The following is a 22,026-nucleotide window of genomic DNA, read 5'->3' on the forward strand; positions in this document are numbered from 1 at the left end:
CAGTAAATGTACCAGACACTTGGCAAGTTTTGTACTTTCAGGGATTATTTGATGATGTAATGATAACTACAGAACAAATATCACATTCATTATAACATTTTGAATTCTTCTATATCCGAGTGTCTTTGAATGCACCACCAGACAGTTTTAAAATCATACCCTGCTTGCATTTCTGCCTACTTTGATTAAGACTAAAGCCAACCACATACCTGCTAGTGAATGTATATTTCTGGCAGTTTAAACACACCACAGTGAGAAGACGGTGTGTACGGTATGAAACCAAACCTCCTCCTTACCCTCCAGTGAGACGGTGGCCCAGAGGTGGCGTGGGTACATGAAGTTGGCGTTGGAGATCTGCTGCCTGATATCCTCGTCCTCGTTGAAGGGGAAGGTGCCGCTCAGGCTCACGTACATGATGACCCCTACGGACCACATGTCCAGCGAGCGGTTGAAGCCGCTGCTGCTGATGACCTCGGGGGCAAGGTAGGCCGGCGTTCCCACCACCGAGCGACGGAACGACTTCTCGCCGATGATGCGGGCGAAGCCGAAATCGCAGAGCTTCACCTGAGTCAGAGGAGGAGTGTGTACATGAGGGTTATGGTCCAGTGAAAGGACATGTAGGTGGTAAAAGCAACACTAAATCCCACCTGAGGGAAAGGGTCTGCAGAGGCCAGGAGGACATTTTCAGGCTTCAGGTCACAGTGAGCGATGTGTTTGAAGTGAAGGTACCGCAGAGCCTCCAGGATCTACACCAGAAACAAGGTCAGCATGTTACACATTTCATGCAAAACAGTGATGGTGAAGGAGGTTTGGGTTGCTGTAGTTGGAGGAAGAACTCAATACTTCAGTGTTCAGACCTTGGATTGACACACCGATTTCGTACCTGCAAGACCAGGAAGCGCGTGTTGCGTTCAGGAAGTCGACCTCTCTCGCTGGACAGGATCATCTCCAGCATGTCGCCGTGGAGCTTCTCCATGACGATAAACACGTACTGGCCCGTCTCAAACATGCCCTCAAGCAGCACCACGCCCAGGTGGGACAAGTTCTGGGCTCACAAGACACAAACGCATCTGTGTGAGAAATCTGATCCTTTGACAAAGAATGTGTTACCCCACACACACACACACACACTCTACCTGTAAAATGGCCACTTCGTTCTTCAGCTGCGTCTTCTGTCTGCTGGGGAATCTCGTCTTGTCAATGACTTTGATGGCGACCGAACGACCCGACTGCCTATGAGTGCCTGAAGAAAAATCATCATCATCATCGTCATAACCACCGCTTCATCAATTCAAATCACTGATAGATATTGGTGATCAGTTTTGATGCATCATGGTGCCACAAAAGGGAATTTTCAGCAAAACCGGCCTTGTTTCTTCATTTCGCAGGAAAATATTCATATAACTTTGGTTCTGAAAGTTATAATAATGATGATAAATGTAAACATTGAGTTGACCTCTGTAGACGACTCCAAACTGTCCTGCACCCAGAAACTCGTCCATACAGATCTGATATGCCGAACTGATATCCTGAAATACACACACACACACATGTACACACACACACACACACACACACACACACACACACACACACACAGATGAAACCACATCCCTACATATGATAAACTCTGTAGTCTCATAGATGATCCTCACCGTGCTGTCAGTGTGTTGATCTTTAGCTGCAGGGTGGAAGGAACAAACTGATTAATCCTGTGATCTCATCAAAGTGTTACAACAATTACATCTTACAAATATTCAAACTAGTGTGTTGTCCTTCACCCTGTGTCTCCTGGTGTTCTGTGCTGCTCTGTACCGGCATCAGCGCCTGCTTGATGGCGTCCTCCCAGGCCGCCGCGTCCTGGCCGGCTGCCACGCAGTGCACCGCCGAGGCCGTCACCACCTCCAACGTGTGGCCGTGGTCGCCAGGCAACAGCGGCACGGCGAGCTGAGCGTGGCCTCGAACCTGCAGCACCTCGGACAGAGGAATCTCCTGGAGAAGGAGGAAGAGGAGGAAGAGCTTTCAGACAATAACTAAATGCATCACGGCACTCAGATACTTACATGAAATTAAAATGAAAATGCTGGAATTTTTTTTAGAAATTTTGGAAAATCTTTAAATTACTTTACAAAAACATAAAAAGGGTTATTTAATTTATTATAAGAATCATTCCGATTTTTTTTTACAGTATAAACTCTTTATGTAAAAGAATTGTCTCATTAATGTTCTGTGCAAAAAATACAAATTGAAATTCTGCATGAATCTAAAATTAGTTTAGTGATCATTTATACATTTCACCTTGTTGTTATTCATGACAAGTACCTCATTGTTCTTAATATATAATCAAAATGAACATCCTTCTCCACTCCTGCTGCCTTGTTTACATCTTGATGAAAGTGTAACAGTGAGACACTAAAGAGCCGACAGTGTGTGAGGGGTCTGGACCTTGTAGTACTTGGTGCTGCTCTCGTCCTGGTACAGGGTAAAACTCTTCCAGTCCAAGATCCAGTAATGTCGTTTCCTCTGGCAAAGCAAAGTAAAGCAATGACAAATATTTACAAATGTGTGCCCGCAAGGGATGGATGAGTGTGCATGGGTGTGTGTGTGTGTCTCACCAGTGTGTCAGTGTTGGTGTGGTGCAGCAGCCATCCTTCTCTCAGGACGCTGCCGCCTCTTTTCTTAGTGTGATGCACCGACTGGACGAGCCTCATCAGGGGGATGGAGCTGCTGAAACAGGGACTGAAGGAGGGACAGGAAGTTTGTGCTGTGCCTCCTCAACGCCTCTAGGTGGCAGTGTACACCAAAATGACCTGTTAATGCCTTTCTCTCAGCAGCTGGGAAGAGATCAGCAGAATAAGTGAATCATCTCTGACCTGATTGGCTCCCGCAGCTCCATGGCGTCCTTGATCTCTGCCAGCAGGTCGCAGTCGAAGGACATCTCATCGTCAGACATGTCCAGTGTGGTTACTGTTGTAATGCTGCTGGTATCTGAGTCGTCGTCCTCTGGGTCTGGTGTGTTGCTGTACTCAACTGCTGTGGATGGTAGGAATGTGATGTCATACGCAGGACAAGCTGAGATTACAATATCAAACAGCTGTTAAGATTGATGACATATACGACAGCTGAGACTGGAAGCTATGGGATTTTTGTTCACACTGTCTGAAGTACAGGCTTGGTTAAAATGGCCTATACTGATAAAGTTTAACCGGTTAAAAGTAATTTCTAAATCTAATCTCATTTCCCTGAAGCATTATGTTGCTAAACCATCATCAAGTGTTTGGGAATCTGAGTCAGACCAGACAGGAATCTGGTGATGATCAGGGATGAGAACATCAAAGCAGAGCCTGGATCAGAATCAGTGTGTGTGTGTGTGTGTGTGTGTGTGTGTGTGTGTGTGTGTGTGTGACCAGAGTACAACCCTGAGTGACAGCAGTAACGCCTCACCGTTGCCGTTGACGCCCCTCCTCTCTCCTGGACAGTCTCTAGGGACTAACAGCTCACAGCGCCGGTGACAGTTGAACCTGCAGTCTGAGAGGACGAAGAGGATGAAGAGGACAGACACCCAGACGAGACAGACAGTTAAACACAATCACCACTGGATTAGCTAATGGACACTTGTAGGTAGAGTTGCACACCACAAGAAAACTGTAACGTCAGCTTATTTATCACTTCACTTTGAGTTGAACACTTAGATAGATAGAAACCTTCTGGAAGTTTGAGTTTGAAACAGGCACAAACACTGTACGGTCAAACAGCGGCCACTAGAGGACATCAGTGTTTGATAGAACCTTCTGACAGGTTTCAGGTTTAGTCTGGGGGCCAAACCTGCCAACAACTTTCCTAAATCCTTATAACGCATATTTCTGGTATATTTGACATAATTTAATAAATGAACTCAAAGTCCCTCAGCTGACTAGAGGGAATCGCACCAACATCTCACCTGAGCACTGGAGGCCCTGTCTGAAGAGACCTTTGAGCAGCTGGTGGCAGTACTGGCACACTGTGGGTTTGGTGTAGCTGTGGATGTGGAAGCTGTGAGGGACCTGAGTCCTGGTCTGGTCCCCGTAACCCACCGCAAGCCAGACCGGAGGCTCCGCCCAGGATGGAGGTCTGGACACGGGTTTGGACATGCTGATCTGGTTTGGGCGAGAAAGGACAATAGGTACCAACAAGCTTGAGAACGCCGTCATGCGTCTGTCGTGATTAAGGAGCGACGTACCTCCTCCAGACTGCCCCCTGCCTGCGTGGAGAGGGAGTGTGTACGGGGTCGGCGAGGAGGGAACAGGGACAGGCTGGTGCCGACCTGACGGCGGGAACGACTGCAGTCATTGGGTAACTGTAAGGCACAGCGCTTATGGAAGTCTAACCCACAACCTAGAGAGAGGCAGAGGTGTGAAGGGGTCACAGGAAGAGGAGGAGGAGGAGGAGGAGGAGTTCTGAATGATGTTTATATGAAAGACAGATGCATTATATGGAGTGTGAGCGTCCTTACCATCACATTTTAACCCCTGGCGTACTAAACCCCACAGCATCTCTCCACAGTGGTGACAGAAAGTGGGAGTGCGATACGAATGGACCACCAGGGAGTGTGGGCGGATCTTCATCACAGTGACGGAGGCCGACACTAGAATATGGAGAGTTAGAAATACGCCACCATGTCATCTTTCCAAACTTATTATTAGAGCTCTCGGGAGGTGTGGTGCAAGGTTGACCTCTGACCTGAGATGATGACCTCGATGAGGTCGCCGTCCTGCAGCTCATCCTGGTCCGTCAGGCGGGTCAGCAGCTGGTCAGAGGCGGCCTCGTGCCTGAACAGAAGGAGTTTCTCCCCCACGCCGCCAACAACACAGCAGTCTGGAGCCTGGACAGGAAATGAATGAATCGTGACACCAACTTCAATTTTGTAGCTGTGCATTTTGAGGTCGCTACACCACCAACAACAAATCACAGCTGGAGCCTCTAGGCATGTGGGAGAAGGTAAAAAGGTTGTGGGTTTGAATCTTGGCAGATGAAAGACCTGAGAAACTTTATGGTTGGAAATGAAGGCAGGAAATATGGAACCCAAAGCTCCAAATGAGCGAGAGAGGAGAAACAGAAACGAGCCCCGACCTCAAACATGTTGCAATCTGTCATCAATCAATCATGTAACTGTGTGTTGCGTTGTGAAATCCTTCAAAATCTCACTGGATGATCTACTAAAATGCGTTCAAAGCCTGTTTGTTTGTCTGAGATGTTGGAGAGAAATATAAAAGGGAGTCACACAGAGTGATGGGTAGGCAGTGGCTCAGTGGGTAGAGCTTCCGCTTGGGAACCGGAGGGTCGCCGGTTCGAGCCCCTGCTGAGGTGCCCCTGAGCAAGGCACCGAACCCTCAATTGCTCCCCCTCTGCGAAGGGTGGTAATGTAGTGTAAGTCGCTTTGGATAAAAGTGTCGGCCAAATGATCGTAATGTAAAAGCGAGCAGTTGTTGGTTTGTGTTGAGAGAACACACAGAAACACACACGTGTTCTTCCGGCCCGATGACCTGCTGCCTGGAAACTTGTGTAAAGATCAAAGTCAAAATTTGAATTTTTGCTGGTGTAAAAAAAAAGGCATTGTGTGTGTGTGTGTGTGTTTGAGAGAGAGAGAGAGAAAGAGAGATACATGGGGGAGAGGAACTGTGGTCGGAAACTTCGCTCTTCGCCTGACGACCACACAGGCAGTATGAAGGCCAGCACAGATGTGTCACACACACACACACACACACACACACACACACACACTGCAACAAACAAACTGCAAGCCTTTAGCGCTCATCATACTGCAGCCTGCACATTTACATCACAGATAATAATTAAACAGATCTGCACTTAAAGACATTAAGATGCTTTTGGAAACTAAAGAGTTGAAGTTTGATTTTCTCCTCCAGCCTGCGGCACGTTGACCTTTTCAAATTGAACTCCCCCATGTCTTCCAAAGGTCAAACACCTGTTGTTATTTGCTCAATTCTTGCTTCCGGATTTGCACCGGCACCCCAGAGAGTTCCATGGAAACCTCTGTATATGCGATATTTACCTTTCCTTTTCCATTATTTCCCTCCTTTTTATGATCCCTCAGTCATCGTCAGGCTGTGGTCTTACTACTTTAGCCTCATGTGGGATTTGACCCGCTCACATTCTGGTTCATACGAGCTTTGATAGTCTTAACCAATATGAACAGCAGGGATGGACTTAAAGAATAGAGGAATAAGGCTTTCCCCTTCCTCCTCCGACTCCTTACAGACCAAGTGCGAGTCCTGATTCACCCCAGAGGCCTTTGTGGTCAAATCCCCAGTCCGTTTACCTTGCGTTCTATGACCTCTGCAGCCAGCCTCTTGGCATGGCCATAGCTCCGGTTGCCGGCGGGGACTCGAACCACCTCCCTGTACAGGCCCAGCTGGAACTGGATCAGAGCCGGAGCGGAGTGACAGGAAGTGCTGGACGGGGTCACTGCTGACATGGAGAGAGCCAGAACCCGTAGGGGGGGCGGAGGGAAAAGGTGGAGAAGGATCCAGGCTCTGAAACAAGAACGCAGGCGTCAAGTTGATCCATAGTCACTCTCAATTCTGTGACGTGTGTGCAACAAACTTACTTTCTAATCGCAGGCCGTTTGAGCTCCGATCTGCCACCCCGCTGGTGTGTGTGACTGAGTGTGTGTGTGTGTGAATGATGTGATCAGTGTGACATTGTGTTCTTTGCATGTGGGTCTGGTTTCCTTGTGCGGTGCTCGGCTGTCGAGGTGACAGGAAGTTATAGAGACTCTGCGAGGGCTGAGACTGTGCAGACTATGGTTAACACACACACACCTTATACACTCCTCCACACACAACTTCAGGTGGTGATATCACTGTGGCAGACAACGTTAAAAGACACCATGTCAGTTTGAAAAGTGGATTTTATATTTATTGAACCTTTGATAAAATACACACTGGGTTGCCCCCTTCACAATAAGATGCATCACATCATCATCATCATCATCAACCATCTGTGACCTCTAAATATTTGGACAAAACGTCACAGAGACCCTGGAGACGATCACCCTGTTAATGTTCGTACATTTATGGAGCTGGTGATGAATTCCGATGACCTCCCCGAGAGACGCAGAGACGCTCGGGGAGTTCCACAACCACGACACAAGGTAAAAGGACCCCAACATGAAGGACGAGAAGCTGCGAGACACCCAAAGGAAACTTTTCACACAAGGACATTTCTGTGATTTCTTGTGGTTAAGTGTGTGTGTGCGTGTGAGGGAACGACGCAGAGTGAAACACGTACATATAAGGTCAGGTACACGGAGAATTCTGTACATTATTTGCTGCGAATGACACTTAAAACACCTTTTCTCCCGTGCGCGCACACACACACTATCAGAAGCCGATAGATAACCGTTAGCGGACGGAGGCGTGGCGGCGTCACATCTACGCAGCACTTGCATGTGGTCGCCATCAAGAACGGTTTGCTGATTTGTGGCTTCCCGCTCGGTCGCCCAGCTCCACATGATGACGCGTACATTCTGTGGACGCCTCTCTTGGTATCGGTCTTGGCTAGCGGACAAAAAACACCAAAAGAACAATAGGCCACAACATTCAACGGCATCCACTCCATTAGTGGTCGTTGGAGTAAATTGACTGTCAGCGCAGCGAGTAAACACATTTAAACAAACAAACAAACAAACACATTTCAGAGCTAGCTAACTGTATTTCCAAATCAGGGGGGAATTACGCTGCCATGTCCCCCGATTGTAAAATTTGATAGTTGGATTTGTCACAAACGTGGCGACTGTTGGACGTTAATTGGGGGTGACGGTGACAACGTGTCACAATGAACTGATTTAAGTTGAAATATTGATTTCTTTTTTTCCCTCGTTCGGAAAATTACCGCGCGGAAATCCTCAACTTGGTCCCTCATCCGCCTCATTTGCAGCGTTCCGTGCCTCTCTCTCTCTCTCTCTCATCATCCGCGTCTTCTTCAACGTCCTCTTTACCTTCTTCTGCGCTTAAAGAACTCGGCTACGTGTAAACAAATCAAACAAAGTCAATGTGTGGCATATACAAAGAACGGAAATAATTTAAACCTCTATGTACATTAACAGGAAGAAGGCAAAGAGTGAGGTCGGACTGGTTAGTGCTATCGAGTTTGCTTCTACTCGCCTCGGAAATAATGACTGCAGTACCTGTGTCTTCCCCCGGGGGGTGGTGGTGGTGCGTTCTACGGGCTGTTAGCGTCGGCAGGTGTTTCATGCTACTTGCTACTTGGTGGAGTATACGGAGCGCCTCCCGGAAGGGGAAAACGTCTAGCCGACCTACGGTGAGATACAGACCCGACGCCATATGGAAAACGATGGAGGTGCGGCGGCAGACATGAGCGCGTCCTAGTAAGCAGCATGCCGCTAATGAGTATGTAAATATCGTCTCGGAGGGCAGCGGTTTGTACAGCGAAGCAGCGCCGCCATGTTAGCGCTTATATTTATTTCATTATAATTTATTTTGCCATTGTTTTCGACCCCGCCCGGAGCTATAAAGTGTGTTTGCCTGATCAAACCGCCTCTCTCCGCGCGCTACTTGCGCACGCTCTGTCTCTCTGCCTAGCGACGACCAACCCCTCCGTCTCTCCCGCCGTCTAGCCAATCAGGGAGCTGCGTCTCGACAGGTCCACGTTGCTGGAGCTGAGCCCCCTGCAGTCCGAGAGGCCGGAGTTGGCATCCTGGATGGAAACAACAAACAAGACGCAGCATGAGTCACAACGTTCTTATGCTAGGATGTGAGAGACGTTGCCGTGGGAACGCAACGCACCTCTGTGGTCTCCTCGGCGCTCTTATTTAGGAAGTTGAGGGAGCTCGCACGCTTCATTCTGAGGGGAACAACAACAACAAACAATAAGTTGTGAAATGCAAAACACAAAGATCATCTAGAAATAGTGACACATCCCAAATACACACACACACACACACACACACACACAGTTTTCTCACCCAGGGTTGCGGGGCTCTTGCGGTCCGCTCCCCTGCAGCTTCTTCACCAGCATCTCGCTGCTCCTCCTCAGGGCATCTCGGATCTTCCCGAAGGAGCCGCTGCGGCGCAGAGAGCCGTTACCGTCCTGGGCCAAGATACGCCAAGACAAACAACATGCTGAATATCCTCGTCAAACACCGGTGAACATGGGGTAGTGGTTTATGTGTACATGTACTCTGCGTCCACTGACCCCGTTCCACTCCGCAGAGTCTTCGCCCTCGCCTTCGCCCCGCTGGCCCCCCGGACCACCGAGACCATCCCTGCTGTGCCGTCTGTCGCCGTCCTTCAGGAGCTCCACCACCTTGCTCTGGTTAAAGGCGTCGATACCCTGGGAGAGGACACACACACACACACACACACACACACACACACACACACACACACACACACACACACACACACACACACACACACACACACACACACACACACACACACACACAGAGAAGAACAACGATTGAGAATGATGAAGACAAAGAGGTGGGAGGGGGCGAGTGATGAAGGAGAAACTACAGCTTTCACACAAAAGGCTCACACAGCATGAGCTCACTGCAACTTTTCTTTACTTAAACGTTGAGATCAATCACTCACTTTGGTTTACGGGCTAATAAAGTGCGGCTGGAATGTTTAACCAATCAGGTCGCTGATGTGCAAACACCTTCGCACAGAGCTCAGACTCTTCATCAACCCGCAGTAACTCATTCAGCCTCTGTGTGTGTGTGTGTGTGTGTGTGTGTGTGTGTGTGTGTGTGTGTGTGTGTGTGTGTGTGTGTGTGTGTGTGTGTGTGTGTGTAACCTGTTTGCGTGACTTGTTGGCGCACTCCTCCAGCGTCTCCGCCGCCTCCATTTTGCCTTGGCGACGGTACAGCGCTCCCAAGCTTTTGAGGGTCGTGTTCACTGTGGGGCTAGGAGGTAAAACACACACACACGTTTGGATTTATGCCTTAAATATTAACTTCTTATTAGAGTTTTATGTGAGTCTCTAATGCTCGTTCAGATGAGATTCTTCAGCTCACCACAGCGACCGACTGAGAAGTGACGGTATTAATGCTTTTGTCGCCCTCTGGTGGTCAGAGTGGGATCTGACCTTGATTTCATTGTTTCAGGTTCAGGGTTGTACCTCAAAATAAACCAGCCACCTCACTGAGCATGCTGATGTGCGTTTCCAAACAGGACCACTAGATGGCGTAGTTTGGCACTTTTCAAACCTCATACTGAATCTCTTTGTTTCCAGGAGTGTTTTCCTCATTTCACTTTTACTTTCACTTCATTCCATCTAATTCACCAATTTGTAATTGGCAATGCACAGGTTTAATCTCAAATGGAAGGTTGCGTTTAGTCTTTGTTTTCACCAAATATCAAGCTTTACCTCCCTCTTTTTCTGATTGGTTTATTAATTCCGACAGCCAGCTCACCTGTCCACCTTGCAGGCTTTGTACCAGCTCCCGTACTCGACGTAGAGGCTGGAGTCTTTGCGCTTACCCTGAGAGAGAGACACACACAGAGACACAGAGAGAGAGAGACAAAGTGGCAGGTGAAACATTACCCCCCTTGTCATTTGTGTGGCTGTCCAATAGATTTCCTGAATGGCCTCTCTGCCTGTGTATCTAACCTTGCTCTCCTCTCGCTCCTCTGCATGCATCCAGATGGGCTTGTTGTCATCTGCAGGAGGAGCACAGGAGAGGAGTCGCATTAATGTCTATATTCAGGTAAGAGACAAATCAACAACCAAGCCCCCGTAAACACAAACACTTACTGTTGACGGATCCAAACTCCTTCTCGTGCGCCCTGGTCAGGATCTCTTTGTAAAGGGCCTCGGCGTCTTTGAACTTCCCCTGCTTCAGGTAGCATGTGGCCTAAGATGGAGGAAGAAACGGGAGACAATCCTTTACAACTGACAACTGTCTATATCTGGGGGGGAAACGTGTGAGCGGCCCGGCCTGCGTACCAGGTTGTTTTTGGTCTTGGCCACGTTGGGGTCGTCGGCTCCCAGTTTGGACTCGTAGATCTCCAGCGCTCGCCTGTAGTAGTACTCCATCTCGTCGTACTTGCCCTGGTTCTGACACAGCAGGGCCAGGTTGTTCAGCTGCTTGGCCACATCAGGGTGGTACTTGCCCAGCACCTGGAGAAGGCAAACGCAATAAGAATCGTCCATCATCATGTCATCAAATGAATATTCCAGCCCATCCTTCTGCGTCTCGGCTGGACGTTCGCACCTTCTCTCTGATCTCCAGCGCTCGCTTGCAGAGGGGCTCCGCCTCCTTGTGCTTGCCCCTCTTGCCGTACAGCACAGCCAGGTTGTTGAGGGTGGCGGCCACAGCTGGGTGGTCCTTCCCCAGCGTCTTCTCCCTGATGGCCAGGGCGTCGTTCAGGAGATGGGCCGCCTCTTTGTACTTGTTCTGATCCCTGAAGGGGGAAGAGAAAAAACAACATTACAAATTACAACAATTTGAATCAATTTCTCTGACAGACTCCCGCCTACGTGATGAAGAAAAGGCTTCACCTGTACACCAGAGCCAGGATGTTCAGCATGGTGGCCACGTCGGGGTGGTCGTGCCCTGACGTCTTCTCCAGGTCCTCCAGGGCTTGTTTGCACAGCGGCACGGCCACCTCGTACCTCCCCTGGGACGCGTACTGGATCACCAGGTTGTGCAGCGTCCTGAGGCGAGCAGGGATCTCATATCCCCCCTGCTGGGCCGCTGCCTCCCCGCTCGGCTGGGCTGTGGGGGGAGAAGTGAATAATTGAAGAGAGCAGGAAGCTTCTGGGTAAAAAAGCACTCAGGCACCACTAATGGCTGCTCTAGCTGCATGTGAGGGGTTGCATAAGTGACCTCCTTTCATCTGAAGCAAGTCTTCACTGTGCTGATGAAGTCTTTCATTGCATCTGAACTACTTTCCTCATTGAAGCTGCTGAGGTCGTACCTGGTCCTTGGTCATCATCGTTGGGGAACAGGTCATCCAAACTGTCCTTGGAGGTCTCTCCCCCTCCCCCTCCGCCCCCAGAGCTCTGGCTCTTGTCCTCTGAAGGCGACACGTCATCGTCAAACTTCTTGATCTGGTTCATGAACTCCAGGTGCTTCTTCTCCTCCTCCAGCTGGGCGACGCTCTGCTCGCTGCGCTGCAGCTTGTGTTGGGTTCCTGCCAGCTCGTCTCGCAGCCACTGGTTCTCCTGGAGGAGCCGGCGCACCTGAGCCCTCAGCTTCTGCTTCTCAGACTCCACTGCGCTTAAGTGTCCCGACAAGGCGATGATCACCTGGTGATGAGGGGGTTGAACATTAATCACTAAACAAAGATACAGATTCTCACTCCTTTCTGCTCATTTCCCTCCATGGTACCTGAGCCTCGCCCAGGCCGAGCTCGATGGCCTCCAGGCTCTTGCGCAGCAGACCGGACTTCTCCTGGGCCACGGGGGGCTGGGTGCAGTCCAGCAGCGAGTTGAGGAGTTGGGCGTGTTCCCCGCGGAGCGTCTCCAGGCCCTGCATGACCGCTTTGGTGTTGAGGACGATCTCATCCTGGCTCAGGCGCTCCAGGGCTTCTTCACGTGGATACACCATGGTGGACATTGCCTGGCTTCACACACACTGTGACAGCAAACCAGGGAGACAAACAAACACTGTAATGTACAGAGACAAAACGTATTTGCTGACCATGCAACATTATTCACAGCTTCTTTCTTTATGCCCTGCTTGACATATCATTTGCATTGTTGCATTTGCATTGCTTCTCCTTTGGCAAATGAGAAGATTAGGATGAAACGATAGAGGAGGGGGGAAAGTACAAGAGGAGGGAAGGAAAGAGAGGAAGACAAAATGGAGAACCTGAATACGAATCTAAGACTAAGACGAAGACGAAGGAAACAGTGACAGCAGGTGAGAACAGAGATGAAGGAAACTCAGTAAACATGACTGCAGAGTTTTAAGAGTTAATAGGATATTAGTTAACATAATGTGATGTAAACTACTGATAGAAACTTCAGATTAAGACTTTTGCATCATTTTTGTCTGTCTTTATTAACCCCTTTGAAGATGGCAGTGACCAATATTATGATCTCATTCATCAATTTTAAATACACTCCCCTGGTGTCTGACTGAAAGGAGAGAGCGAATAAGTGTGTGTGTGTGTGTGTGTGTGTGTGTGTGTGTGTGTGTGTGTGTGTGTGTGTGTGTGTGTGAGGCCTCATTAGTCTTGCTTTCTCGGTCATAAGTTAAATAAATACAAGAGACAAATATGGACACATTAATTAATAAATTCCAAACTATGAATATTTCTCCTCTGTTCACTGAGTCTCTTTATCAGAAATTGAATCCCTTTCATGTTTGTAACAGTGTAATTTTAAAGAGTTAACTGAGACAAAAACAAATAATAAATCCACACAATTATTGACTGTTTAATCAATAATGACGTCATTAGTCTTTCTCTCACAGCTGTATGAGATTGAGTCTAATAAACAAAGCCTAAATACAACATCGGTAAGTGCTGAATCTCTTCCTGCTTCGATTGCGGACGCGCACCTGTCCTCCTCCTCCTCCTCCTCCTCCTCTTCCTCTTCCTCCCCCCTCCCCTCCTCCTCATCCATTGACTGCAATGCACCAATATGAACGCTTCCCCTTATACTCCGGCCGGTTCCACACGCAGAGACAAACCGCGACACGTCAAAAAGTGACCTTGAAGCAAACTGACATCGTCACAAATCTATCTGTAAGTGTAGAAGTGTGGCTTTTACGTGGCGTACATTGCCGGTAAACGGAGCCCGTAGATGGCGGAGGCCTGCGGCCAGGGAGGAGGAAAACGTCGGGCTTGGCTGAGGATCAATGAAGGTGACCGCGGACAATAACGCTGAACACTGACACAGCTTTATGACTGACAAAGCCTCTACATTTAAAAGGAAATAACAGCAAATAATGACAAACGCGTTGCGCTTTCAGGTTAAGGTGCATTAATAGTGCATGTAAACACAGCGGGCTGCAGCTCAGGTTAGTTACACAATGGCCAATGCGCAATAAAAACGAATAAATACACAAAAACAATGATATTACAATAAAGATGCTTCCATATCAACGCTGCCCCGCTGCCGATGACACAAATAACGACCCCGAATTAGACATGACGGTTTATTTTGATAGTTTGCTGAAATGTGCCGGGCAGTAATCGGCATAACATAAACAATCTTTAACTTCTGTATCGGTTATAACTGCAAATGTACGCAGATTTCTTCAATAAAGTATCTGCATTACCTTCATCGAAGACAGGTGCGATGCTCACTGTAGCTCGAACAAAAGCAGCGGGGCGATGTTGTGATGCTAGAGGAGTCAAGCTGCCCAGTAAAAATTGATACGCTTCCTTTTTGAAATTTCAAAATAAAGCACACTGTACGTGAATACAATGACAATACAAGATCATTTTGAATACAATAACTTTATCAATTTTAATTATTTTTGTGTTTTAACTCTATTGGTTGTTTTTTTTTTGTTGTTTTTTACTTTTATTGCAGTTTGCCGTCTTCTATCTCAAATATTTATCGGTTAAAATAAATAAATAATAATAATAATATAAACTACATTTCTGCCAGCAAATAAATCAAAACACTTCTAAGAAGAATGCAACAATAACATAGAATCCCAAACCCAAACGTTGAAAATACAGTGTGTACCGAAAACATGACATAATAAGCAGCAAATGACCACAAAAATCGGGATTTGTGATGTTGATAACTAGCTTGCTAATTTAGCAAGCAAAAACAAATATGCCACTGCATTGCGTTAAATGCGGATTCATCGCGGTTAAAGCGTTTATAAATTTAAACTTCCTTTACACATTTCAAGCGGCGTGTTCACACCTTAAGTAACCCAAGCTAACTTGACATGGAGAACGACAGGAGTGTTCTTTACAGTTCAATATGAATAAACCGGAGATTCAAACCTGGTTACCAAGAGTCCATCCCTGCTGATTAAACTCAGTCAAACTATGGCAACACTGTGGAGTTAATTACGATTTTCTAAATTAAACGTGGTCCAAATGTGGCCGCAGAATGCCGAAAAATGGCCACAGCCAAAGATGAATGAAATGTCAAGATAGTTCACACCGTTTCTCAAACTGGAACCAAGACAGAAAATGAGGAGGGGAGGTGGAAAATTGAGTTGCGCATGCGCCGATCTATACAATTACTGCACACTTATCCTACATTATAAAGCAGCATCAGCGTCAATCATGCGGCTTCATTTTTATTTATTTTTTGCTACGTTATATGTTCATAATTCACTTGTAGCACTGTGCAGGGATGTTTCTGTTCCATGACAAGGAAATACAGATCAACAACTGGTGACGTGTTGCCTGTATGGTATAATCGATCTATTTGTTCCCTGGAAATATGTTTTCAATAGTCTCATAACACTTCCAGCCTACATTCAGAATCATGACTTAGTCCGTTAACTGGCATCCGCTGACTCAGAACAATAATAAGTGAGTCAGAATTGGATGATGTCAGCCTTCGCATCACCTTATGGATTTAAATTTCACCCACACATTTTAAAATGACGGTTTAAAATGTCTGTCTTATCAACAGTCATCACGGGTTATGGGTTTGTTTCAGGGGTCCAGTTTCAAAAGCAAAACTACAAATCAGCAATATCTTTATTTTAAAAAACAAAACAATGAACACTTCCACTTTTCATTCCACACCTGTTTGATTGACAAACGTAATCATGAAAAAGCAGTACTACAAAACATGTCAAATAAAAAACAGAACAAAAAAAACAGGAACTAGAATACAATATAACAAGTACTATTCTGATATGTACAAGCATTATAGTTTAATATTATCATTATTGTTATAGGCAAAAAGGCAAAAAAGATGAAGACTGTCGCTGAACAAACGATGGCATGTGCAAAATACTCTCCACAAAGTCCACAAGCTCAGAACGTCCGAGCCTCATTGGGCAGAATCTCTGAGGACAGACTGCACATTTACAAGACGAGTCCAAATTTCTGAAGCTTGTGGAAGCCCGGTGAAGAAGATTGTGTCGTCAGAAGGAAATGTTGGCTATTGTGAGGACGGCGGAGAGAAAAGTCACTGATGGGTTATTGATAAACCAAAACAGCGGCTACTCTCTGACCACGACTAGTCAAGGACAGAGGAACCATAGTTACACCGTCACAAACACAGGTCGACAGAGGTACAGGTAACACACACACACATACGCATACGCACGCACACACACACACTCACGTATAGGAACAAGATCAAAAGACTTCACAGATAGGACAACCAGTTAATTCAAAGAGACGGTAGGAAAAGATGTAAACGGGAAAGATGGCAGGAGGTGAAAATTGAGGGAAATTGAAATGACGACTTTAGAATGAGGTTCACTTTGTTACCAATGTGTTTTCAGTCATCAGCACCCAAAACAAACAGAATATTAAAACACGACAGCTACACTATTGTCCTCCTCTGTGGTTTACCATTATAAATTCTTTACATTTCAATTTTGGCAGTGATTTGACCATTTCGTGCCTTTCACAGCCTCATATCTGTAGGAGCCCCCGGTGTCTGCTGACCTCTGACCCCCCTGTAGGGGAGCGCGGCAGAGTTTTCAGTTTCATATCCCGGCAATAATTTGTCTAAAAACACAACAAATTCATATTTTCAGCTACGAGTATTTCTCCAATTATCATTTAAGGTTTTGAACAGCAGGTACAAGATTATCGATCCTCCATGTTTAAGTATAAATTAAGAATTACATTCCAGATTTTACATCCTCCCATTTATCCATCAATCATTAAGGTACCTTATTATTTCATAAGTCAGATTTATAAGGACTTATTTGAGAGATTGATAACACGCTTATTTAATGCATAAGAAAAAAACATTTTGGGTTGCGCCTCATTTAACTTTCCAAAAACATTTAGTACCGATAACAACTACATGTTTGATTAAGAGTTAAAAAGATAACTCTTTATTCTATTACTAGTTAAAGCCACCAACATAAGCTAAATACATACACAGACCAAAATGATCCTTTACTTAAATTTGGCTCACAACCTGGCAACCCAAAACGTTTTTCTAGTTATGCGTTTCAATGATTTATTTGTTTCTTTTAAACATTAATAGAGAGTTATTAGTGACTTGTAATCAGTAAATCACTGATAATCGGAGCCAATAATATGCTTCGCTTTTAGATGAATCTCTCCTTTTTCACGTGACAGTGTGAGGATTTCCTTTTACAAGTCATTTTAGAATGAAACTCCTCATGATTGCTCGATGCTCACAGCGCCGTACAATCTTCGCCTGTAAGTCTGGAGCCCTTAGCTGGTCGGCGGTGGCGCACGTTTGAAGCAGGCTTTGTTTTTTCTCCATCTTTTTTATCTCGGTTACACTCAAAGCTGGTTCAAACTACCCAGGTTCACTGATGGTTCACTTTTCTACCGATCACATGACAACATAGCCCATAAGACATTTAACACCAAATTGACTAAATCGGCTACTTCCTTCACAAGATCAAAGGTTGTGCTAGGAGCTTGAAAATCAGCTGTTCACAAAGAATAGTGCACCAAAACGCAATAATCAATACATTCTTAATATTTGGGATGAAATCAAAATCACTCAATCCCAACTTAGATTTTTCACAATTATGAAGGAGCGAGCGGTTGAAAGAGGACTACCAATTTTTACAGGATGATGTGACTGAAGGGGGCGCTGCAGGGCTGTAGGGGGGCGCTGCAGGGCTGTAGGGGGCGCTGCAGGGCTGTAGGGGGTGCTGCAGGGATGTAAGGGGGCGCTGCAGGGCTCAAACGGTTCCCAAACAGCGCCCTCTACAGCGACAGACGATCAGGAAAAGGTGGCGCGGGGACGGAGGCGCGCTGCTAGCATCACAACTGTAACACTGTAATACATCTACACAGGAAAAACCTCCTAATCTAACGGCAAACAAACAAACATTGGCATGAACGCTATAAAACTATTTTCTGTTAACACTTCGCTGTAGGTGGCGAGTTTAGCGATGGAGGCGTCACACGGCGGCAGATTTCATCGCAGACACGCTCTGATTTTGTACCGAAACAGAAATTCTGATGAAGTACTTTGAAATTGAATTTGCTTCTGTGATTGCCAGACTACAAAAGGGAAACAATACCATCACGGCAGCCCTAATCAGGTTATCAATGATATTGATTGATAAGGTCCACGTCATCGACACATGGTTAAAAAACGATTTATTCCTATTTTGATTGTTTTTTTTTCTGTTTCGTTTTTTTCTCATCTCTGACCACGTTACATTTATGGAACCGCACACACACAAACACACACACTTGTTACCGGTCACTGTACACTCACGGATCACCTCACGACATCCTAGATAAAGCATATGACACACCAGCGCCAAAACAACTGAAACTGGGCCCGGCGGGACGAAACGGAAGCGGTGAAGTGAGAAGAGAAACGCTGGCGGATGACTTCCTGTTTGGTGGAGGAAGCCGCCAGTAAGGACACGTGGGAGGCAGCGGGCGAACAACATTGTGCTTTATTACGGGTATTTAAGTCCCACAACTGCTGTATAGATACACGTGGAGAAGCTGGGCGCGCACACACAGACACACGCACACACGCACACACACACACACACACACACACTCCCTCTTACATCCCTGCTGCTGAATGAACCCAATCTCTCCTAATGCATTTTCATACTTTGACCTTTCATCGCGATGGTAGTCACGACAACAACGGTTTGCATATTCTGTCGAGTCGGGGCCTGATTAGTAAACATCTGCCTGGCCCAGATGTTCCACGTGTATTTACGAGTGCATAGCAAAATAAGACGTTTGCCTTATTTTGGGAGAGAAACACAATTCAAAGTGTTCAATGGAAGCCCCTGAAATCAAAGAAGTGGCCGTGTTTCAAAGGGCGGGGGCTGATTTTGTAGTATTGTTTGTATTTGTTTGCATGCCAGCCTGCTAGCTTGACTGTACTTTGCGAGTGGAGGCGAGTATTGCAGTATTTTTCTTTGTTTTCGTCGGTTCATGCACTTTCATTTGCTTGATTCTGGCACGTGAGAGGTATATGTTCTGTCTCTGCTGTCTCAGAGCATGCACATGTGAATCAGGTCTTTGAGCAGCAGCAGACAGGTTCAAGGTGAGACGGAGGTTTCACCAAAAGGTCAGGGGTCAAAGGACAGGGCGTGGAATTGGTGAGTTGTTGCATGCTATTGCATTCCATAGAACGGAAAAACATAAACGGCAGTTCGCGATTAGACTTGTGCTGTAAGCCCCGTGTAAACACACACACACACACACACATGTACGGTACATTCACGTGTGCATGCACACTCTTCTCACTCGCACACACACACACACACATACACTGAAAGAGGCCTTAAAGTGACTAGTACAGTAGCACTGCACCCCAACATCACCCTCCTCCTCTTGCTACCAAGAGAGAAATAAAGACGACCGGAGCAAAAACAAGATAGAATGAGCTCTGACGGTGCGGAGAGGCCGGGCGTCTGTGCGCCCGGGGGTCGGGCACGTCCGGGCGGAGGAGAGTCAAAGGTCAAGTCAGGGTAACCCCTAGGAGGGGGGCTTGCTGTATCCGAAAAGTCCCACAGGTAGATATTTGACATGAGTGGGCCACTGAGCGGCCAGCTGGAAGAACTTGACGTCGTTCCACTCCACACCGTCTATGGACACTGGAGGGAGACAAGAACAAGAATCAATCACATAGATCTGAACTTGCAGGTGTTTCTTTTGAATAAACAATATGAATGTTGAAAGTCTATTTTTAGTTTTCCAGTCTTTGCCAAGGCGTCTGCAGTACCACTAACACCAGCAGGGGGCAGTGTGGGGCGGGCCATGAGGTGAGCGGTTACCTTTCAGGATGGTCTGCTGCTGTTTGGCAGAGCAGATGAGTCGGCTGATCCCCTCTATGACCTGACTCTTTGAGTCCAAGTCCTTCTCTTTGGGCTTCTTTCCCAAGAAGATGGTGGGAACTGAACAGAGGAAAAAAGGAGGAGTTTGTTATTCATCATTATTCACATTCATCCTGTAGGAAGAGGTGGGTTGAAAAGGCAGAGCAGCTTATGAAGCCATGGAAACGCTTCCAGTCTGCTGAGGAAAACGAGCTGACACTGAGGCTGCACGTCTGAGACTTGAAAGCATGAAACCAACAACATATGATGAATGGTGGCTGTGCTCGTGCTCAGCTGGGCAGCTGCTGCTCCATATGTGGGAAAGCAACGGCTCATCAGCTGCACAGTGGTTTACTTCATCATCTGCTGACAGCTTCAGTTTAATCACTCACTGATGACTCCACTCACGTCTGTGATCCATGAGGGCATGTTCATGTTCAAATACATAATTCATGAGGACAACTCCGTCTCACCTTTCTTGTTCTTCTCCTTGGTGACCACCGTCATGGCCATGGTGCTGACCTGCGTCTGCTGATCGCTGCCGCCCCCGCCGGGCAGCCTGCTGACCTGCAGCGAGCGGAAGGCGCTCTTCAGCGTGTTCTTGCAGCCCGTGTCACGCCGCTCGCCTTCTCGCCGCTTCTCTGCCAGCGAGGCCAGCCAATAATCCACCTGCAGGCCGATGGCGTCCACGCCGTGAGACATACTGGGGCTCCTGCGGACAGAAAGAGAGGAAGAGTTTATGAGCGCTAATGATCTCCGACAGCAATGGACCTGGATGGTTCTAACCCGGAGGGAGAGGAGTCTTACCCCTGCACGCTCAGGACGCTGCCCATGGAGGGGGAGGAGGGAGGAGTGGCCGCCTCTTTGATCATCCCCGTGGGGGAGCCGTGAGATGGGGGAGACGTGGAGGGGACGGCCAGGCTCACCGCAACGCCTTCCTCTGTATCTCCTTGACGACAGCAAAACAGGAACGTCAACATTAACGACCTAATCCCATCCGTCTCACCATATTTGTACTGTCGACGTGCTCACCTGTTGGAGACGGTCCAGACTCGATCAGTCCAACCTTCACCACCTGGAAGAAACCACAACCATCAGTTTGGGCTCCTGAATGTCTCACACAGCAACAGTAACGTACAACACTACAGGTTTATGGACAAGCGTCTAAATCTGGACCAACGTTCCAAACCTTACCCCGATAAAGGGAATAAACTTCTGGTAGGAGTCTTCATCTCGCCTGGGGACACAGAGGACAAGACAGAGAATTGCAGGTCTGCGTCTTACACAAGTGTGAGGGCGTGTGTGTGTGTTCTCTGCATGCACTCACGTCCTGTGTTTACAGGTGAGCATGGCCTCGGCGATGGGTAGCTGGTGTGTGACTGTGGCACCGCTGATGTATTGGGAGATTCTGCCCGCTACGTCCAACTGGTCTGGAGACAAAAAGGACAAAGGCTTCACTCACTGGCTGTGTGTGTGTGTGTGTGTGTGTGTGTGTGTGTGTGTGTGTGTGTGTGTGTGTGTGTGTGTGTGTGTGTGTGTGTAGCTACCTGTCTGCGGGGGCTCATTGCGGCTGAACACATCTCTCCACGCACCGTCCAGGAAGGAGGAGCTGTAGCGGTTGTCGAGGCCGCCCAAGTGCTTAGCAACGGGATGGGAACCTGCGGGAGAAGAGGGTCAGAACTTAAACTAAGACAAATCACATCTCTGACCGTCCCCGAAAATAATTAAACCGTTGCGAGCCTGCCAAAAGCTTCTTCATCGCCACAGCAGCACTGGCAAGTCACTCACCCAGAGGCACGACCAGGAAGCGCATGTGACTGAGCCAGTCTGACGTCTTGTTGGCCAACTGAGTGACGAAGAACTGAAGGATGGCTCCCAGATAACTCTGACCGCCCACCGCCGCAACCTTCACCGCTCTGGGCATGGACGAGTTCACGTTACAGCTGCAGAGAGAGAGAAGGAGTGTGTTCAAGGAGGGAGAGATAAGAGGAAACGAACATGAGGCGAGGAGGAGGAGGAGGAGGGAGATGAGGCAGAAGGAAGGTGGGCGAGAAGAAGGGCAAAGGGTCACACAGAGGATAACCAATGTGAAATGAGGCTCG

At 47.5% G+C, this 22,026-nt stretch overlaps 3 protein-coding genes across 5 annotated transcripts in view; all 3 read right to left on the reverse strand.

Moving 5' to 3' along the window:
- prkd4 (protein kinase D4) overlaps nucleotides 1–6,777 on the reverse strand; it is a 10,449-nt gene extending 3,672 nt beyond the window's left edge. The window contains exons 1-17 of one of the 2 annotated variants that reach the window (XM_076162555.1): nucleotides 6,608–6,777; nucleotides 6,320–6,533; nucleotides 4,720–4,861; nucleotides 4,493–4,624; nucleotides 4,220–4,374; nucleotides 3,941–4,136; nucleotides 3,445–3,528; nucleotides 2,874–3,030; nucleotides 2,616–2,739; nucleotides 2,446–2,523; nucleotides 1,782–1,992; nucleotides 1,656–1,681; nucleotides 1,457–1,529; nucleotides 1,137–1,243; nucleotides 884–1,045; nucleotides 648–746; nucleotides 297–564 (exon numbers count right to left, since the gene is read on the reverse strand). In XM_076162555.1, the coding sequence (XP_076018670.1) occupies nucleotides 297–564; nucleotides 648–746; nucleotides 884–1,045; nucleotides 1,137–1,243; nucleotides 1,457–1,529; nucleotides 1,656–1,681; nucleotides 1,782–1,992; nucleotides 2,446–2,523; nucleotides 2,616–2,739; nucleotides 2,874–3,030; nucleotides 3,445–3,528; nucleotides 3,941–4,136; nucleotides 4,220–4,374; nucleotides 4,493–4,624; nucleotides 4,720–4,861; nucleotides 6,320–6,475 (2,170 nt within the window). In that variant the 5' untranslated portion in view covers nucleotides 6,476–6,533; nucleotides 6,608–6,777. Of the gene's footprint in view, nucleotides 1–296; nucleotides 565–647; nucleotides 747–883; nucleotides 1,046–1,136; nucleotides 1,244–1,456; nucleotides 1,530–1,655; nucleotides 1,682–1,781; nucleotides 1,993–2,445; nucleotides 2,524–2,615; nucleotides 2,740–2,873; nucleotides 3,034–3,444; nucleotides 3,529–3,940; nucleotides 4,137–4,219; nucleotides 4,375–4,492; nucleotides 4,625–4,719; nucleotides 4,862–6,319; nucleotides 6,534–6,607 lie in introns of both variants that reach the window. The other variant, XM_076162554.1, reaches the window with a different exon arrangement.
- A 1,015-nt stretch (nucleotides 6,778–7,792) lies between these two features.
- Nucleotides 7,793–14,323, reverse strand: klc2 (kinesin light chain 2). Its single transcript, XM_076162627.1, has 14 exons — nucleotides 14,261–14,323; nucleotides 12,362–12,607; nucleotides 11,949–12,279; nucleotides 11,530–11,746; nucleotides 11,243–11,432; nucleotides 10,975–11,148; nucleotides 10,783–10,882; nucleotides 10,639–10,688; nucleotides 10,442–10,509; nucleotides 9,823–9,931; nucleotides 9,217–9,354; nucleotides 8,987–9,111; nucleotides 8,808–8,865; nucleotides 7,793–8,718 (listed from the first exon to the last, which is right to left on the reverse strand). The coding sequence occupies exons 2-14, from the start codon at nucleotides 12,587–12,589 to the stop codon at nucleotides 8,635–8,637; spliced, it is 1,872 nt and encodes a 623-aa protein (XP_076018742.1). The 5' UTR covers nucleotides 12,590–12,607; nucleotides 14,261–14,323; the 3' UTR covers nucleotides 7,793–8,634.
- A 1,315-nt stretch (nucleotides 14,324–15,638) lies between these two features.
- pacs1 (phosphofurin acidic cluster sorting protein 1) overlaps nucleotides 15,639–22,026 on the reverse strand; it is a 32,360-nt gene continuing 25,972 nt past the window's right edge. For both annotated transcript variants that reach the window (XM_076162441.1, XM_076162442.1), the window contains exons 16-24: nucleotides 21,713–21,867; nucleotides 21,472–21,582; nucleotides 21,252–21,354; nucleotides 21,119–21,161; nucleotides 20,957–20,999; nucleotides 20,732–20,873; nucleotides 20,398–20,636; nucleotides 19,886–20,005; nucleotides 15,639–19,705 (exon numbers count right to left, since the gene is read on the reverse strand). In XM_076162441.1, coding sequence (XP_076018556.1) covers nucleotides 19,587–19,705; nucleotides 19,886–20,005; nucleotides 20,398–20,636; nucleotides 20,732–20,873; nucleotides 20,957–20,999; nucleotides 21,119–21,161; nucleotides 21,252–21,354; nucleotides 21,472–21,582; nucleotides 21,713–21,867 — 1,075 coding nt within the window. In that variant the 3' untranslated portion in view covers nucleotides 15,639–19,586. The remainder of the gene's footprint in view (nucleotides 19,706–19,885; nucleotides 20,006–20,397; nucleotides 20,637–20,731; nucleotides 20,874–20,956; nucleotides 21,000–21,118; nucleotides 21,162–21,251; nucleotides 21,355–21,471; nucleotides 21,583–21,712; nucleotides 21,868–22,026) is intronic.

The sequence above is a fragment of the Genypterus blacodes genome, unplaced genomic scaffold, assembly GCF_046128005.1.
Source record: "Genypterus blacodes isolate CSIRO-AG114 ecotype Tasmania unplaced genomic scaffold, CSIRO-AGI_Gbla_v1 ptg000122l_1, whole genome shotgun sequence".
In the NCBI taxonomy this organism is placed as follows: domain Eukaryota; kingdom Metazoa; phylum Chordata; class Actinopteri; order Ophidiiformes; family Ophidiidae; genus Genypterus; species Genypterus blacodes.

Excerpts from the sequence above, each read along its gene's own strand:
- klc2 (XM_076162627.1), bottom strand. The coding sequence starts at position 12,589 with ATGTCCACCATGGTGTATCCACGTGAAGAAGCCCTGGAGCGCCTGAGC. Across the intron at positions 10,510-10,638 it reads AGGAGCGAGAGGAGAGCAAG|GGTAAGCGCAAAGACTCCAG; the intron begins GTTAGATACACA and ends TCTCTCTCTCAG. Across the intron at positions 8,719-8,807 it reads GCGCCGAGGAGACCACAGAG|GATGCCAACTCCGGCCTCTC; the intron begins GTGCGTTGCGTT and ends GTTTCCATCCAG.